The 18448-nt window shown below is 50.0% G+C and overlaps 1 protein-coding gene across 2 annotated transcripts in view; it reads left to right on the forward strand.

The window, feature by feature from the left end:
* The window catches only part of LOC144801703 (E3 ubiquitin-protein ligase HECTD3-like), a 507926-nt gene that overhangs the window by 386038 nt on the left and 103440 nt on the right, over positions 1–18448 (forward strand). For both annotated transcript variants that reach the window (XM_078671764.1, XM_078671765.1), the window contains one exon: positions 15224–15313. In XM_078671764.1, coding sequence (XP_078527890.1) covers positions 15224–15313 — 90 coding nt within the window. The remainder of the gene's footprint in view (positions 1–15223; positions 15314–18448) is intronic.

Genomic DNA, 18448 nt, shown 5'->3' on the forward strand with positions numbered 1-18448 from the left:
AAGAAAAATTCCAAACGTTGCTGACGCAAGGGGGATATTCACAAGGTGAGGAATCCACAGGCAGATACTGTATCTACCAGAAAAAGCGTTACCAAAGGTAAGTAACTTGTTCTTTTAGAGGGGCTGTTGAGAGTTTGGGAACCCCCGCGAGGGTGGTACAACCGTACTCCACTCTATAGATAACTAAGGACTGGACTGCAGATTTGAGGTTCGTGTTCTCGAGAAATGGTTTCATTTTTCTCAGATAGCTGAGATGGAAGCAGGCATTTTTAGCCAATAGGTTGACATGGTTTTGCATGTTCAGGTTCTTATCCAGAGTGATTCCTAGTGATATGGAGGAGTCCACTACTGTTGGCGTGCAGTTCAACGCCGTGATAGTTTTGATCCATTCCTTTGTCTCGGTGGTGTTTTTAGGTGGGGAGATTAGGAGAAACTCTGTTTTTTGAGAGTTTAGCTTGAGGAAGTTGGTCGATAGCCATTGGACTGTCTTTTCGAGGGCTGTGTTCATTGACCTTAAATCTTCGATAGAGGAGATCTTGATGTACAGTTGGGTATCATCCGCGTACATGTGGAAGGATATGTTCTCCAGCTGTAGTAGCTCAGTGAGTGGTTCGACGTATAGGTTGAATAGCATGGGAGATAGCGTGGAGCCTTGAGGAACTCCCAGTAGGTATGGGGAGGAGACTGAAAGATTGTTGCTGATCAAGTAGGATTGCGTTCTGTTTTCCAGGAAGGATTTGAACCACTGACCCAATAAGGTTGACCTAATAACGCCTCCACTCACGCCGACCCCCCCACCCCCTGGCACCACCTCCGACGTCGTCCCCGGGTTTCTGCTCCAAAGCAGACACGGAGCCGGATCGGCGTTGCTCGACGACGATGAGGTTATACTTTCCCCATGTCAGTCGTCCTTATTTCCAGCCTGTTTCGCATACTTCAGAGGGAGGGGAGGACTGGGAGGGGTCACACAACAGTATGAGTATGACCCAGACTGGGCAGAAGAATTGAGGGAAGCCAGCGGTCTTGACACCGCATCTGACCTTGGCATGCTGTCTCCTCCTTATGTGGCTACGGAGGAGAGTGCAAGCTAAGCAGTGGTGTTGCGTAGGGCGGCCGAGGCCCTCCCCCACGAACTCCCTACAGTGGCTGTCAGGACTAACCTCCTGACAGAAGTGCTTCAGCCGGCGGCGACCTCTTCGGAGCCCTTGCTGCCCTTTAATGACGCACTTTCGGAGATTCTTTTGGGCACTTTGTCCAGGCCCAACACCGGGGCGCCTGTGGAAACGACGTAGCCCGACGCCATTGCCTAGCTCGGCTGACCCTCTCTTTCTCTGCCAACATCCCACCCCTGAGAGCTTGGTCGTCTAAGCCTCTACTTCCCAGAGCGAGTTCCCTTCTGCACCTCCGGGTAGGAAATCCAAGAACCTGGATCAGCTTGTCAAGAAGCTAATTTCATCTGCCAGCTTAGGGCTGCTGTCGGTGAACACCTCATGCCTCTTGGGCCGTTACTCCCACTCTGTATGGGACACTATTGCGCAGGTGCTGTCTGCCTGTCCGGAGGAGGCTCGGACAGTGCTCTCTCAAGACATTGATGCAGCAAAGTTCACTTTGATACCGCTGACTCGCTGGGCAGGGCAATTTCCACGATGGTGGTGCTTCGGCGCCATGCCTGGCTGAGGACAAATGGCTTTTCAGGGGATGTCCAGAACACTGTGATGGACATGTCCTTTGATGGCTGTCGCCTGTTCGGTGACAAAGCAGAGTATCGCTTCAAGGACTCCTGGGCTACGGCCAAGTCCTTGGGCCTGTCGTCCTCTCACCCTCCGCCTTCTGCTTTTTGCTCCTTTCATGGCCATGGAAGGGGTGCCCACCACATTCGGTTCAGAGCCACAGGCCTGCACAACAACAACCTCAGCGCGGATGTGGAAACCGCTGAGGCGGTTCGGAGGGGGGGGGGGGGCAGCGGACAGGTCAGTCCACCTCCACCCCGCAGCATCTGCCTCAAGCCTTCCTAGTCCAAACGTTCAGGCTCATCAAACGCCAGTGGACGGCAGGATACGCCATCATCTCCCCCACTTGCGCAACATGACCTCGGACAGGTGGGTGCTGCAAATAGTCCGAAAGGGCTACTCCCTCCCCTTCAAGACTACCCCTCCAGCCATGCCACCTCAGTAACACCTCAGTACCACCGCATGTCGGGGTACCATCTTGCGCTTCTTCAGTAGGAAGTCACAGCCTTCTTGGCCAAGGGGGCCATTGAGCGCGTTCCTGGGCCAGAAGTAGGTTGTGGTTGTTATTCCCACTACTTTCTGGTCCCCAAGAAGGACAAAGACCTGCGTCCTATCTTGGACCTCAGGAACGTCCATCGCTTCCTCTGGAAGGAGAAGTTGTCTGCCCTCGACCCTGGAGACTGAATGGTAGTGTTGGACTTGCAAGACACATATTTCCCATCCCCGTCCTGCCGGCCCACTGGCGTTACCTGCGGTTCACAGTAGGCCACGAGCACTTTCAGTTTACCGTGCTCCCCTTTGGCCTTACCAGCGCCCCTAGGGTGTTCATGAAAGTGATGGTGGTGGTCACAGCTCATCTGGTTGTTGAATGCGGGCTCACCCCAGGTAGTTGTCTCCCACCTCCAGACAACGGCCGACCTCCTGCATTTGCTGGGGTTCTCCATCAACGTGCCAATTCCCTCTCAGAAGCTCCTCTTCATCGGAGCAGTTCTGGCGCATTTTCGGGTTTATCCCCCCGAGCAGCGAGTTATGGGATGAACCCGAAACTGATTCCGATCTTTCAGCCTCTATCCGGGGTTTCGGTCAGGATGACCCTGCGGCTCCTGGGCCTGATGGCCTCCTGCATCCTGCTATGGGATCATGTCAGATGACATATGCGGGCTCTGCAGTGGGGTCTGAAGTTCCAGTAGGCACAGCATCAGGGCAAGCTGTCCGATCACGTCCTGATCTCAGAGGGCACTGCATGACAATTGCAGTGCTGGCTCCCGAATCGCTGTTGGGTCAATGGCAGTTTCCTCTCCCTTCCCCAACCGGAACATACATTGGAGATGGACACGTCCCTTCTGCGATGGGGCGGCCACATGGAGAGGTGGAGATCAGAGGCCTCTGCTCTCCGGCGGAGTCCGGGCTCCACATCAACCTTCTAGAGCTTTGGGCGATCCGGCTTGAAATGATGGCATTCCTTCCCTCTGTCCAGGGAAGAGTAGTGCAGGTGTTCATGGACTACAACACCCCCATGTGATACTGCAACAAACAGGGCAGGGTGGGGTTGTGGACCCTATGTCAGGAGGCTCTAAGTCTCTGGACTTGGCTGGAGCACCAGGGCATTTCCCTGGTGGTTCAACAGCTGGCAGGTTCACTGAACGCCAGGGCGGACGAACTCAGACGCCGGTGCATGATGGATCTTGGATGGCGTCTGAACTCGGACGTGGCGCAAGGTCTCTTTTTGCAGTGGGGAGAGCCTTGGTTGGATCTATTTGCCACCGCAGAGAATGCGCAATGTCATCAGTTCTGCGCATTGGAATATACATAGGCGGCACTCGCTAGGCGACGCTTTTCATCACGAGTGGAGTTGCGGTCTACTATACGCCTTTCCTGCCTATACCACTTCTACCCAGAGCGCTGAAGAAGATCAAGCGCGACCGGGCCCAAGTCATTCTTGTGGCTCCGGACTGGGCTCGAAGAGTATGGTACCCCGAGCAACTCATCATGGCCATCGATCCCCCGATCTGACTGCCTCTTCGGGAGGATCTTCTGTCATAGCAGCAGGGGACGGTCCTCCACCCGAACCTGTCCAGCCTCCACCTCCTTGCATGGAGATTGAGCAGCTGCAGTTGACGACGTCTTTTGACCTACCTCCCAAAGTTTGTGATGTAATCTTGGCAGCCAGGCATCCCTCCACTAAGACTGTATATGCCTGCCGGTGGAACAAATTTGTGTGTGGCATGGTGCACAGCAAAGGCTGTGGATCCCCTTTCTGCCCCTCTTTCAGAGGTACTCCTGTTCCTCCTTTCTTTGTCCCAGCAGGGCTCTGCTCTGGGCACTATCAAGGGCTACCTCTCAGCCATTTCAGCCTTTTTACGGCTTCCAGATCAGCCTTCCCTTTTCAAGACGCCTGTTGTAAGTAGATTCTTAAAAGGCATTATTTCCCTCCTGTTCCTTTCATAATGCCTCAGTGGGACTTGAACCTGGTTCTGATATATCTAATGTGTGCTCCATTTGAGCCACTTCACAACTGTCCTCTTCGTCTTCTCACTTTAAAGACTGCTTTCCTGGTTGCCATCAGCAGTGCCAGAAGAATGAGTGAGCTCCAGGCTCTTTCTTCTAAAACTCTGTTTCTCTCTGTCCATCCAGACAAAGTTGTTCTAAGGATTCGTCCATCTTTTCTGCCAAAGGTGGTCACTGCCTTTCACATCGGGCAGACCATCATTTTGCCCACCTTCTTTCCTCGTCCGCATCCCTCCAAAGAGGAAGACAGGCTCCAAGGTCTGGACCCAAAACGTGCTTTCTCATTCTACCTGAACCGCACACAACAGTTCCGGGTGGATGACCAGCTCTTTGTTGGCTACGTGGGCGCCAAGAAAGGTTGGACCGTGCACAAGTGACCATCTCTCGGTGGGTCCTTCTCTGCATAAAGGCTTGTTATTCTTTGGCTAAAAAGGAGCCTCAGGTGGGGCTACACGGCCATCCTATCAGGGCGATGGCCACCACTACTGCCTTGGGACGGGAAGTTACCTTGCATCTGTCAGGCAGCTACGTGGGGCTTGCTGCACACGTTTACCAAGGACTACTGCTTGGACAGCTAAGTTTAGAGAGACGGCTTCTTTGGCCGTTCTGTTCTCCAGGACTTTCTGGTGTGATCTTGGTTCGCAGACCCACCACCGGGGTTGGTACTGCTGGGGTATCTGTTCTAAGGTGTAGTGTAGTTCCTATATTCCCAATAGGCTCTGCGAATTGGAATAATATAAACAGCAGTGTAGACGTAGGACTGAGGTCATCTAGGTCTCTACTGACTATATTAGACTTAATTAGTTTTGCCAGCTAGCTCAGAGGTCACTAGAAACTTTCTTGAATGTTCAGGAAAGAGTTAACTCTCTTGATTTAGACAAGAAGGGATTAGCTTCCGACAACCGCATAAACATGACAACTTTGCTCCCTCAGAATAAAGAGTATATCTCTAGAGTCGTGTGAAAACAATAGACAGCTATTTCACTCAGTCAATCGTGCATGCTTAATTTCACCAGAGTTCAGAGAAATAGAGAGACGGGCGTTTTCAATAAAAGTTATTTATTGAGCAGTCCTCTTTCTCATGCAAGAGAAATGAGTTGCCACAATTGCAATACTTATCATGAAGTAAAGTACATACAGTAGAAGGAGTATTATGAAATAATACTGTAAAAGCATTGATATGGTTTCTTAGCCACATGATACTTTAAAATGGATAAAATATATACATACATAAAAACATTTGACTAACGTACTCAACTGGTGCTTCTAAGATAGGCCTTCCCCGGTGTACCTGACCTAAGCCTAATACGTGGGAAGGAGTAAGTAAGTTGCAGTTTAAGTTAAGTTGTTTTTTTTGCCAAGAATCTGAATCAAGAATTCTCTTAAGGGTTTAGTCAGCTCCGTACCTTGGTTCTAGAATGTAGGAGGTCTTGTATCTCTCTCTCAGGACTCGATCTCCCAGCAACCCGCATGGGTGACTAGAAACACCGGAGCTGGATTTTTTCTCCTGCCGAGCTGGATTTTCTCGGCAGGAGAAAAAGACAGCGTCTCTCTCAGTGCGTCAAAGGGGAGGGGCGGCTTCCTTCGGCTCTCGCATCAGCTGGGCTTCCGGGCAAGTAGATAGCCGCTCTGCTCCAAACCACCGTGTGTTTGCTTAAGGCAACTTTGGTATATTTATACCTGGAAGGTGCCGGGTTTGACGTAAGGTTGGACATAAGACGTCACCAAGAACTAACAGTTCTTTCTGACTCTAGGAGTTCTTGTGCAAATCAAAACAAGAGCAGGGGGATTTCCCGGGCTGCTGGAGGCTTGGTTTGTTTAAAGAACGCGTTTCTGGAGGGGCGTGGCCAGCAGCCGGAGATGGCGGCAGCTTAGGAGGAGAGCTCCGTGATTGAAGCTGCCTCCTAACCTATCCGATCAATTATCCGTCTACGGAATTTCCCAGGCGGGAAGGCAACGAAGCCCAGGACCGGGCGGCAATATTCTAGAGTACCGGGAATTCGATCCGTGGTCAGGAACTCCAGTTTCGGCCGACACTCGTGTGGGCCTGTGCGCAGCATCCGGACCGGGGAGTGTACTGCACCGCAGAACGGACAGGAAGTTCATTGATCCGGGCGGAAGGAGACCGGAAGCGTCCGCCTGTGCCTGGCGACGACGGAGAAGAACCCTCGGCGCCCTTAAAGCGCCGCCGGACTGCAGCGGCAAGGAGTGAGGGTAAGACCAGCCCTGACAGCCTGCGGGGAAGAGAGGAGGCGCACAGAGCGGCGACACCGGGACGAGGGGCCGCCATCTTGGGATCACACAGAGAGCCCTGCCTCAGCCGCAGCAGACCCGGCGTCGCAATCGAGACGCAGAGCCGGGCCGGGAGTGATTTTTCGCCGCCTGGCAGCGCATAAACTTCTACCGGGGCTCCTCCACCGACTGGGGACACATAGAGCCGACATCAGCCCGGGCAGACACCGGACCCCATTGAGGGGGTCGTCCATACAGGCCTTGCTCCTCGGCCTCTAGCCGACCTCTTTGCTAGTTTCACGGCCCTGCGATTTAACCAGGAGTGCCTGGCAGATGATTTGACGGCCGCAGGGCTGGGGCGGCACATGAGACACTAGAGTAGAGGACCTTCCGCATCTCCGGAGGAGAGTGTTGAAACATCCGCCCCACGACTGGGTAGGGCAGCCTCGTCCCGCAGACCCCGCTGAACACCGCGGGAACGGCGACACGGTGGGGGGGCCCTGTGATACATAGTGCCACCGATTATTGTTTGGGTCAAGAAGAATTCACGGAGACCACGTGGCCTGTTGAACTGCGCCCCGTGGCCACCCAGAGAGTGCATCTGCCCGGGCGGCGTCAGGTGTGGGCACAGGCGTACGGGTGCGCTGAACCGGGGGAGTGGGGCACCGGCTACCTACACTTTGGGTGAGCCCCACTGCTGAGATGGCCGGCAAGGGACCGAAGGCTGGAGCGGCACAGTCTCGCCTTGACGGATTTGCATATGAGAAGCCCGTTTCCTCCCCCCCAGATGCCAAATCCCAGCACAGCAAGTCCATGGACACGACAGGGGGCAAGAAGGCGACCCTGGACGACGTCATGCGGGCCCTCACGCAAGTACAGGCCACAGTGGGGTCGATCTCAGCCGAAATCACACTAATAAGAGCGGACTTCCATAAGATGTCGGAGAAAGTGAATAATATGGAAGTGGTGACCAAGTCCTTGGTGGAAGATGTGTCGGAGCTGCAGATTAGTATGGAACGCGTCTCGAAGGAAAACAAGGAATTGCGTGAAAAGCTCGATGAACAAGAAGGGCGTTCGAGGCGGAACAACATCCGTATAATAGGTGTGCCGGAATCGGAAGACATGAGAGCAATGGACCTGTATGTGGAGGACTTGATCAAGCAGAAACTACAGCCTAAAGGACTCTCCGCCTTCTTCACAGTGGAAAGAGCACACAGGGTCCCTGGTGGACGCCGGAAAACGGGCGCTAACCCCAGACCGATCATAGCAAGACTCTTTAACTTCAGAGATCGTGACGCCATCCTGCAGGCGGCGAGAACTTCGCCCCCTATTAAGATCCAGAACTCTACACTGGCCTTTTTTCCGGACTACACAGCCGAGGTCGCACGGAGGAGGAGAACTTTTTTCGAAGTAAAGAAGGAACTGAGAGCTAGAGAAATCCCGTATTCAATGCTTTTTCCGGCCAAACTTCGGATTGTGGCAGACAATAAAACCTGTTTTTTTGATTCACCGGAGATGGCACAGGAATGGCTGGAGGGATGGAGGCAGGTGGACCTCCCGCGTCGCTCCAACAGGCAGACCAAACACCGTACTACTGGATCCCGACAGGGCTCACAATCCACCGGAGAGGACGCGGAGGCACTTTCCCCTTTGCCTGACCTTCAGGAGGAGGGTGCTGATGAGGACCAATGAATCATTGCTGCGGTATGGCTGAACTGACTGCAGTGATGACCGGCAATGCCGCCTTGGACACTGGGCTGAGGGCCTCCGCAGCCGAGGATGGGGGCCGCTGATACCGGAGAGTCCTTCACCCCAGCGAGCAAGTACTATGTTTTGGGTTGGGGTCAGGCACTCTGCTGAGTTGGGGGGGCGGGCAGTTTTGAGTCCGTTGAGCAGGTGGGCAGGGAGGGGGGGAGTTGGGGGTAGGATGTGGTTTTGGTTTTTAGTTAGTACACAGGGTCAGGAACAGTACCGTAGGGTACGTATGCGTAGAATGGTGGTACTACAGCAATGGGTGCATGCTGATTCTACAAGCTGCTTACAGCGATGCGGACGTCGGCTGACTTTCCGCTCATTCAGACATGATGGGGGGGGGACGCTAGCATTGGGCGGGCATCACCTTTGAGCCTAATGTCCTGGAATGTGAGGGGTCTGGGGGACAAAATAAAGCGTGGGTTGGTCTTACAGAGCATAAAGAGATTAAATCCCGCCCTGGTCCTCCTGCAGGAAACTCATTTGACTGGCACAGCGACACAGGCCCTAGATAGGAAAGGCTACAGCATGATTGTTCACCCTGAGTTTACTAAGGGGTCCCGGGGTGCGGGGATATTAATGCACCGCTCGTCCAGATTCATAACCCAATCCGTTAGCGTTGACACACAGGGACGCTTTGCGGCGATACATGGGCAGTGGGAGGGGAGGCCGCTCAATGTGGTTTCAGTGTACATCCCGCCAGCGCTGCACACCGTGGCTCTCCCGGAGCTGGGGAAATTTTTGTTGAACCTCCCAGAGGGGGACCTTATTGTGGGGGGAGATTTTAATGCGGTGGCACATAATTCCCTAGACCGCTACCCTGTGCGCACACGCACAACAGGGCCTTCCAGATTGCATGACTTCATGGAAGCGCAGGGGTTAGTAGACATATGGAGACGGTTTCACCCAGAAGACCAACAGTACACGTACCATTCGGCAGTCCACGATAGCCTATCAAGGATTGACTACTTCCTCACTCTGGGGGGGGCCTTCTCAATATCACTGACACTCACATCGGACCACGGGGGGTTTCGGACCATTCCCCGCTGACATTGACTCTTTCCAGCCAGGTATGCACCCACAGACGCATCTACCCTATTTACCCGGAGTTCCTTAGAGAGCCGGTTATAGCCAAGGCTTTAAAGAAGGGCACGAGATCCTACCTCGCTGACAATGTGGGATCGGTGTCATCCCATGTAACCTTATGGGAAGCCTACAAAACGGTTCTTCGCGGGCAGGCAATCTCGGTTATCGCACAGCATAAGCGCACACAGAGCCAGGACTTATTAGACCTAGAGGAGCAGCTCGCCAGGGCAACACAGGAACATGAGAGAAACCCGAATGGGGATACACAACACGCACTCAGGCTGTGTCAGCAGAGACACGCCGACCATGTACGACGCAAAGTGGTGAACAGTATGGCGGCGACTACGAATAGGATATATGACGTAGGCGATAAGGCAGGTAAACTCTTGGCATGGTTGGCAAAGAAACGGGGAGGGCAGAGGGCCATACTGCAACTAAAAGATTCGGAGGGGGTGCTACAGACCGGTCCGGACCGCATAGTGGAGCTCCTAGCAGACCACTTCCATTCAGTCTACTCCCCTGAAACTGAGGTCACGCGGGAGATGGTAGAAGGGTCTCTCTTAGGGGTACCGACCCGTACGCTCCCCCAGGACGATCGGGACGAACTTGACTCGGACCTGACGTCCGAAGAAATACAGGTAGCCATAGCGGCATTACACCCAGGGAAAGCAATGGGCCCCAATGGAGTGCCGATAGAATGGTACAAGATCATGTCCGAAACACTCTCCGCACCCCTCCTCGAAATGTATAAGGAATGCCGGGAGCAGGGGCGGTTGCCTCCTGACCAGCGCACGGCCACAATAGTAGCAATACCGAAGCCCGGCAAACCTCCTGAAGAATGCGGATCGTACCGCCCAATCTCACTCCTTAACGCCGAAAATAAAATTTTGGCAAAACTACTGGCCACTAGACTACTGCCCCACCTGACGCACCTAATTCATCCGGACCAGTCGGGCTTTATGCCACACCGGAGTACGGCGCTGAATTTGCGACGGCTGCACGGAGTACTGGCGCGCGCCCCACGATTGGCTGAACCAGCAGCGGTGCTGTCATTAGATGCCAAAATGGCGTTTGACATGGTGGAATGGCGCTATCTCTTTGCGGTCCTGGAACACATGGGTATTGGCCCGAACTTCATCTCGTGGGTCAGGTTGTTGTACACCGACCCCGTGGCAAGGGTGACGGCCAATGGTTGTATCTCGAGGGAATTTCCGCTAGCGAGGGGCACGAGACAGGGATGCCCGCTCTCACCGCTGCTATTTGCTTTAGTACTGGAACCCCTGGCCACGGTTCTCAGAACCACCCAGCTGCTGAGGGGCATACGATGGGGTGACGGCTGGGAGGATAGGGTCTCCCTGTATGCTGATGACATGCTCATCTACCTCATGGACCTCGAGAATGGTATTTCGGTCCTGCTGGCCCTATGTGAGAGACATGGTGCAGCATCAGGGTATAAACTTAACTGGTCCAAGTCCATACTGTTTATGATACGGGGCAGCCCCCCGGTCCTACCTATTGGGTGTCAGCTGATCGTGGAAACCCTTTCCTTCAGATAACTTGGGATTCAAATCACAGGGGACCCTGCGACCTTTCTGGAGCTGAACCTTGTGCCCCTGCTTGGCAGACTGAAGGCCGACGTGCGCCACTGGAAGACCCTCCCCTTGACACTGCTGGGTAGAGCGGCACTCTTCAAAATGTTGGCGCTGCCTCGCTTCCTCTATGTTCTAGAGAACGCACCGGCAGTGGTCCCATTATCGTTCTTCCGCCAAGTGTCGGCACAACTGTCCGCCCTGCTGTGGAGTGGCAAGCCAGCTTGAGTAGCGCATTTGAAATTGACTAGAGACTGGTACAGCGGAGGGATAGCGCTCCCGAACCTTGAATTGTACTATTGGGCAGCGCACCTTAAGGTGATCAACCAGTGGATCCATGGTGCACACGATGACCCGGCCTACATGGCGGATAGAAGCCAACTGGGCACGAACACCCTTCTGGCCCCACTCTACAACAAGGGTATGGTGGGGAAGCTGGAGGGACCTACCAAGCACACAGTGTCTATATGGCATAGGGCTCAGAGGCGGCTTGGTTGGGAGGGGGTGATTACCAAACTCACACCACTGTGGGATTCCAAGGCCCTCGGTAATCTGCGCAGCTGTAAAGGGTTTGATCAGTGGGATGCCATCGGGATCTCCACGGTTGGCGATCTATGGTCGAGAGGTGGCGTGCTCTCCTTTGCAACCCTGAGGGAGCAGTATGATCTTGGAGTGAATGAAACGTACAGATATATACAAGTTAGGCACGCACTCATGTCTGTGTTAGAACTGGGGGCGACGGTCCCGGAGTCGGCTCCGTTAGAAGACCGACTGCTTACGGACTACATGGAAGCTGGTGCTACCTCCCTCACCTACCGCAAACTGTTGAACAACCTACCGGATCCGCTGGAGAAACTGAAAGAAAAATGGGTAGATGAGATTGGGGACATGGATGAAACGGAATGGAATGCAGCACTAGCGTCGCCTAGGGAGGCAGGTATATCCACCCGATTCAGACTGGTCCAATTCAAAATACTACATAGGGTTTACTACACCCGGACAACACTACACAAAATTCACAGGGCGGAACACCCATACTGCCTAAGGAACTGTGGGGAGGAGGGTACGCTGTTCCATACTTTCTGTCCTAATTTACAAACGTACTGGAGGCGCGTAGCAAGAACGGTCAGCCAGACCCTACAGACCTCGTTCACGCTTGACCCTCGGGTTTGCTTACTGAATGTATGGGGCCCAACCGACCTGTCGCCGCATGGAAAACGATGGGTGATCATTGGTATGATGCTGGCAAAACGCGATATAGCGCAGAACTGGGGGGCGCTGAATACTCCGACCCTAGCTCAGTGGTGCAGGAACATGGACATGCTTATGTTAACGGAGAGGGCGATTTACCAACAGAGGCATAATCCACGCAAGTGGAACAAATTATGGTCACCTTGGAACACATATAGAGGGGATATTTGTGAGCCTCTGCCTGAAGATGAGGAGGGTGATAGCTCAGGGGAAGACGAGGATGCGAAATAATGGGGGGAACTAGGGAAAGGACATTGAAAGCTAAGGTATGCACGGGCCCTAGGAATTGAACATGCAGGCAGACTTGTTTCTAACAGAGACTCTGAATAATGCTTATGATGCTTCTATTCACGCTGATGCAATATTTGATCTATGACACGGATCGTTTATCTTGACCCTTTTAGTAGTCTGTTCAGAGTTTGGGAGAAAATAAAAATTTGAAAAGTTGCTATACTGATTGAATGCAGCTGAATGTTGACGCTGCAATGAAGCATGGTTATCCACTGATGTTTATTATGTGTTGGCAACAATAAAAACAAATTTTTTTTAAAAAAAAGAACGCGTTTCTAGGAGTCATGGGGAGTAGCCTTGCCGTATTTGGACTGCATTGGCTATTACTAAATATGGATATGATTCTTATGCCTTTATAAGGATAATATTTGTTATAACCATATAAGGGCATAAATCGGGAATATCGAATTAGGGTCCTAGATAGAAACACAACAAAGGTAAGAATCTATCACTACGTGTTTCTTTCAGATGAACAAGTTACTTACCTTCGGTAACAATATGTCTGTTAAGAAATATTAGTAGTGATAGATTCTTTACCATCCTACCCATCCTTACCGTTCTGCGAAGTGATTTCTAGGGTTAAGGTCATCCCTTTCAGGGCCCTAGTTTCAAGGTACCAGTGGTCAGTATCTTGCATGGCTCTGCGTTCCTGGCGCAGAAAGTCGTATACAGAACCGACGTCAGCGCGCATGGGCGGCGTCATAGTAGCTACAGAGACGCACGACGCCACCTTCCGACGAGCAGGGGTACTGCTGACAAAAAACTTTCCAGATCCAGTTTGACGCCTGGGGGTAATTCTGAGGTAAGGAATCTATCACTACTAATGTTTCTTACAGATCTATTGTTACCGAAGGTAAGTAACTTGTTCTTTAGGCCTTTATGTTGCTGAAGTCAAACCCAGCAGTAAACATGTATCTAGCTACTAGGGAAACCTATGTCATCTCCTCAACCAACCTTCATCACTCTGAACCGCAATTGCTCCAACCTCTTTACTACTATCCTTATTTGGTTGGTTCCCAAAACCTTTAACATTGAAATGACCATTACTTTGACCGTCTTAACTCTGACATATAAATTCCTAGGACTCTAACTCCATCAGTTTGTCTTTCAGTTCAGAACAAAAACTATTGTTACAGAACACACACAACCTTATGTGCATTTGCCATGGCAGCCTAATGTGTGCCAGAGCAGGAAGAGAGGAAAAAAGCTTTATAACTTTGTAGAAGTGACACTATTCTACTATCTCCTTTTCACGCAACGCTTTGCAGCAACTATAGTTAATGTCCTTCGTGAATTTTCTAGTAATTCAGGTCCCATACATATACTGACAGCATGTAGCTGCACCTAAACAAGGTTGCGAATTGCCTCTTGAATGTCCAGAGCTATGATGCTGTCAGTCACTAATGTTTCAGTGCTTCCAATATAAATGTCCTATTTCTGAAGCTTGTGCCCTCTATGTTATACATGGTCCATGCTATGGTCTTAGCACAGGTGCCTAGTCATCAAGGTCACAGCCTAGGAGTAACCTTTGATGCTGACCAGTCATTCGTGACAGAATTGAACAAGGCAACAAAAGTGCCTTTCTAAGATCTGAAGTTTCATTGGGGCTGGGGAGGGGATCTTTTCATTAGATCACTATTGCAATTATCTCTTCACTATACACCTGTCTTACACATTGAACAACCTGAAGCTTGCCGTATATTTGTCTAAAGAGAACATGCTACATCTTCCTGGTGAGAAAAAGGTCTGGACTGGTGTCTAACCTAAATATGAATTTGATTCAAAATCTTCTGCTTGACCTAACCGTCCAATCATGATGAGGCATTTCTGCTTCACCGAAGCACCCTTTGCTGTACCATACACCCAAAGTCAGACACTGACTACGTGCTGGACACTCACTGGGTGCACTGTATAGGATGTGGGTGCGGACCCCCTGTACTTCCACTGCGTCTGTACCTCAAGCCTATCCAACGGAAAGTCAGAAGAGGATCGAAGACCGCTTTCAACCCATCTCTTCCGTGCCTTCATGTCACCCTATTCTTTTATTTTCCTAGCTCTCTAAAGAAATACATGCAATGTAAGTTCTAACCAAGTGCCATTCAAACTTCGAGTCATTGTCATTTTCTTATGTACATGTATTTTATAAGAAGTCAAGAGATAAAATTGTGTTTTTAAGCTTAATTGTATGCTTGCAAGAAAGGTTTGGCTGATTAGAGTCATATTAACCATTCGTAGGGATCCTCAAAGCCTTGAAGAATGCCACAAACCTTGTCTGCTACCATAATTGGGCAGAAACATGTTGGCTGAAGAGACTGGTTTGAGCCATTGTCCTCAGTATTCCCACTCATGATTGTTTTTTGGATATGCCAGGTGTCATCATTAATTAAGGTGACAACCGAGAAACACAGAGGTATTTTTTGTAAGTCTGGATCCCGCATTGTTCTGTAGTCTTTATATAAGAACTCTCTCCTTCCTTTAAAGCCTTCGAGGATAGTGACATACCAGGTTGGGGAGAGGATAACGATGATGAAGCATGACATCTTTAGGTGTGTGAAGTTTCCTCCCTCCACTAAGGATGGCCATGCTCAGACACATGTCAGAAGTCCTGTGAAGTCCAAACTCTGGATTCCTTATTCTTCCTTGAATGTTCCAAAACAACATATCTTCTATGTTTCTCTTTATTATTTTTCTGGTGCTGCCGTACCTGTTTTTGTGATTTGAGTTTTCTGTGCCCTTACTCTATTCAGTGTGATCTGACTCTCTTCCCTTCTGTGCCTCCTGCAGGTTCTTGCACTGCCTGGCCTGGTCTGGAAACAGCTGACTGGAGAGCCTGTTAGTTGGAGTGTAGACTTTCCAGCTGTGGATTCAGTGCTGGTAAGTAGTGAGCACTAAGCAGTGTGGAGGTGGTGCATTAAATCTCAGTGTTCTCTGATTCTTCAGTGTAAGAAAGATGATAGATGTCAGAGAAAGCTCCAGTAGTAGCCAATATTATTCCTCCTCAAAATGTTGTTACAGTCCTCTGATGTCGGATACCTCTGAAGGAACCCACCCTCAATCCTATCAACCCCACTCCCTCCCCCCAAAGTGGCTGCTTCTCTTCTGTATGTATGCCAATCAACCATCGTTTCTCTGCACCCTTTTTTATCTATCTGGTTGAGAATCCCTCCTTCTGCATTCTGCAACCTCAATCCCCAGGACAGAGGCCAGTAATGTTGTAGCTAAGCTTGCACTTTGTAATGCCCATACATGAATACATTACATTTTTTGTATTTAATGGTATCCAAGGAATACAAAGAAGCAGGTGGGCAAGTACACAGTTGTATCACCAGTTAATCAATGTGAAGTCGTCACACATTTTCGGTGCATCCTAAAGCTCAAGATGATTCAACTTACATGTAGGTACTTTTTTACCTTATTTCCATATTCATAAAGTACATGAATAGATCACATTACAGCAGGGGAAGTGTCAAGACAACTTGTCAACTGATTTTTGTCTGGAAACATCCTGGCTTAATCACTTCTAATTTGATACATTTATGACTTGATCCCAATTGATTGAATGCAAGAATAAAACTATGTTTTACACTTAAAACCTTCTTTTGGGAATTATTTCACGCATTTCTGCAAAAAATAACCAAACCTATCTACACTGTTGCATATACTTACCTTTCTCAGCGGACGGTCTTTGAGGTCCATGCAGATGAGGTGAAGGATCAATTAGAAAACAACAATTGCTCATAGTAGAGGGTCTGTGATGTACTTCTCAAAAGCAGTAGAGGCACAACCCACAGATGCCTAGATAGGTCTCCTATATGGCACCCAGAATTGGTGGCATTGTACAGAAACCTCAGTAATAGGTATGTGTGGCCCACCCAGATGTGGTGCAGGCACATGCCAGTGATGTGTCACTAAAGGCTCTGTGAGGTTCCCCCGAAATGGTGAGGGCACAGCATCAGTGGAAGTTCTTTGGCGTGCTGCCAGTGTGAGGAAGAGGATTATTAGTTGGAATGGATGGTAGCCCATCCTATATAATAATCTGTAAAATCTTGTTTTCTGGTTGGATCCACAAAGGTTTTAGTAATTTAAGCCTGAACTCACTCCCTCACCAATGGCACAGACCAGACAGGCTTAACTTAAGAAAATATGTATTTAGTACCAAAACATTTAAAAAGCCAAAAACACAACACTAAAAATCCCAACTTATAACACTAGACATTGTTTTAATAAACAGCATGACATGAAAACAACTACTGGCTGGATCTGAAGACTGGCACATCAATGACAGGTTAACAAAGGACAAAGTTTCAGTGAAACCTTCAACAAAGTTGGGAAAAGCTCACAACGGGAAAAGTCGGAAGTTCGCACCCAGGAAGCCATCGGTGTTGATCGGATGCTGCTCAGCATCGGCCCAGTGAAGATTTCTGCCTGCGGACTTAGACTCTTTTCTGGAAGTCAGATTTACTTAGCAGGATGCAGACTGTAACTGAAGAAGGTTTGAGGTCATCAGATGCCTGTTGGTGGGAAGTCAAGCCCATTGGCTATACAACCATGTCAGATCGGCTGACGTGTTGGTCTTGGGCCCAGAATGGTTCTCCAGCCTTAAAATGTGAAAACATTTCTAATTCCCATCCTTTATATTTGGTCTTGAGAGGTACACTCTGACACCAGCCAATGGTTCCAGGACCTCTGGAAGAGGAAGTGAGGGTCAGGACTCACTCCAATAGAAGCCATCAACAGGCTCCAGGGCAGGTTCTGTCGAAACTGGTCAGTAGAGCTCTTCCAGGAAAGTGGGATTCTTGCAGCTTTGTGTCCCTATAACTTAAGAAGAGGTCAGCTACCTCACCCTTGGAGTCAACTTCTTAGTCCTGGGTGAAAGTGAGAGCAGGTTTAGCTCTTAGGTTCTCCACACAGGTCTCAACAACAGGTGCAATCTTTCTTGTATATTCCACAGGTCCAGTGGGGTTCTCAAGCGGGTGCCCAGGGTTGCAAAATTCATGCCTGCAGTAGCCTACATATAGGAGGTGATTTAGCATTTGGTAAAGAGGGTACTCCGTCGCAACAGTGACAGAGTACTACCTCTGCCTGACTGAAAGTCTGCTTGTTTGGTTCATGGACGGGTGGACCTTACTGATGTCAGCAACAGAGACTGCTCCATCTCTTTCGCTGACATGCTTCTGCAGTGACACGGAAAGAGTAAGGGAAAGATTTGTAGTGGGCAGTTGAATGGTCAGTTTTCATAGTCTGATACCACCGGGTAAACCCTGGTGGGAAAGGGCAATGAATACTGCAAAGTGACCCACACTCCAGGGGAGACCACTCCCATGGTGTGGGAGTAATTTGTTTTTGTGTTTTCAAAAACAAAATGCCACTTAAGATTTTCGGGGGTGGAATGTTGCTGGCTTTGGAGCAGCTACAAGAAAGATCACGGCTGGAGTGGAGTAACTTGGCGAGTGGAGCGTGTACTACTATTAATGGTGATAACGTTGTACCAGAATAAACCCTGAACCACAAATTGGACAGTGATTATTTTGGAGTGACTTCAACAAGTATTTATATGTATATGTGAAATGAACACCAAAGGAAAGACTTTCTTAAAGGTTCCCAGTGTCTAGCATAATTTTCAAATTTGTACTGCAATGCTGTCTAACCATTGGTAGAATTAACCTTCCACAGCCTGTTCACTGTTTATTTTTGATGAAAGTGTGGAGATTAGATACCACCAAAGGAAGAAAGACTCCTTTCCATGACAATTTATTCTCGTATCACCGAAATCAATGTGCTTTCTCCTCCCCATTGAGACCATATGTGTTTTATTTAGCGAACCTCGTACCCATGACAGATACTCATGCACCAGCACTGAGTTGAATATCTTTCTGTTCTCTTTGCTGCTTCGATTGCTGTTTTTTTCCTTCCCCACCTGTCTTCCAAGGTTGTAAATCCATCTCGTTTGTGTGTCTTATTTGACCCACCATAGGTTGTGTTTTGTACTAGTGAAGGTAGACCAGTAGC

The sequence above is a fragment of the Lissotriton helveticus genome, chromosome 1_2 (genome assembly GCF_964261635.1).
Source record: "Lissotriton helveticus chromosome 1_2, aLisHel1.1, whole genome shotgun sequence".
NCBI classification, from domain to species: domain Eukaryota; kingdom Metazoa; phylum Chordata; class Amphibia; order Caudata; family Salamandridae; genus Lissotriton; species Lissotriton helveticus.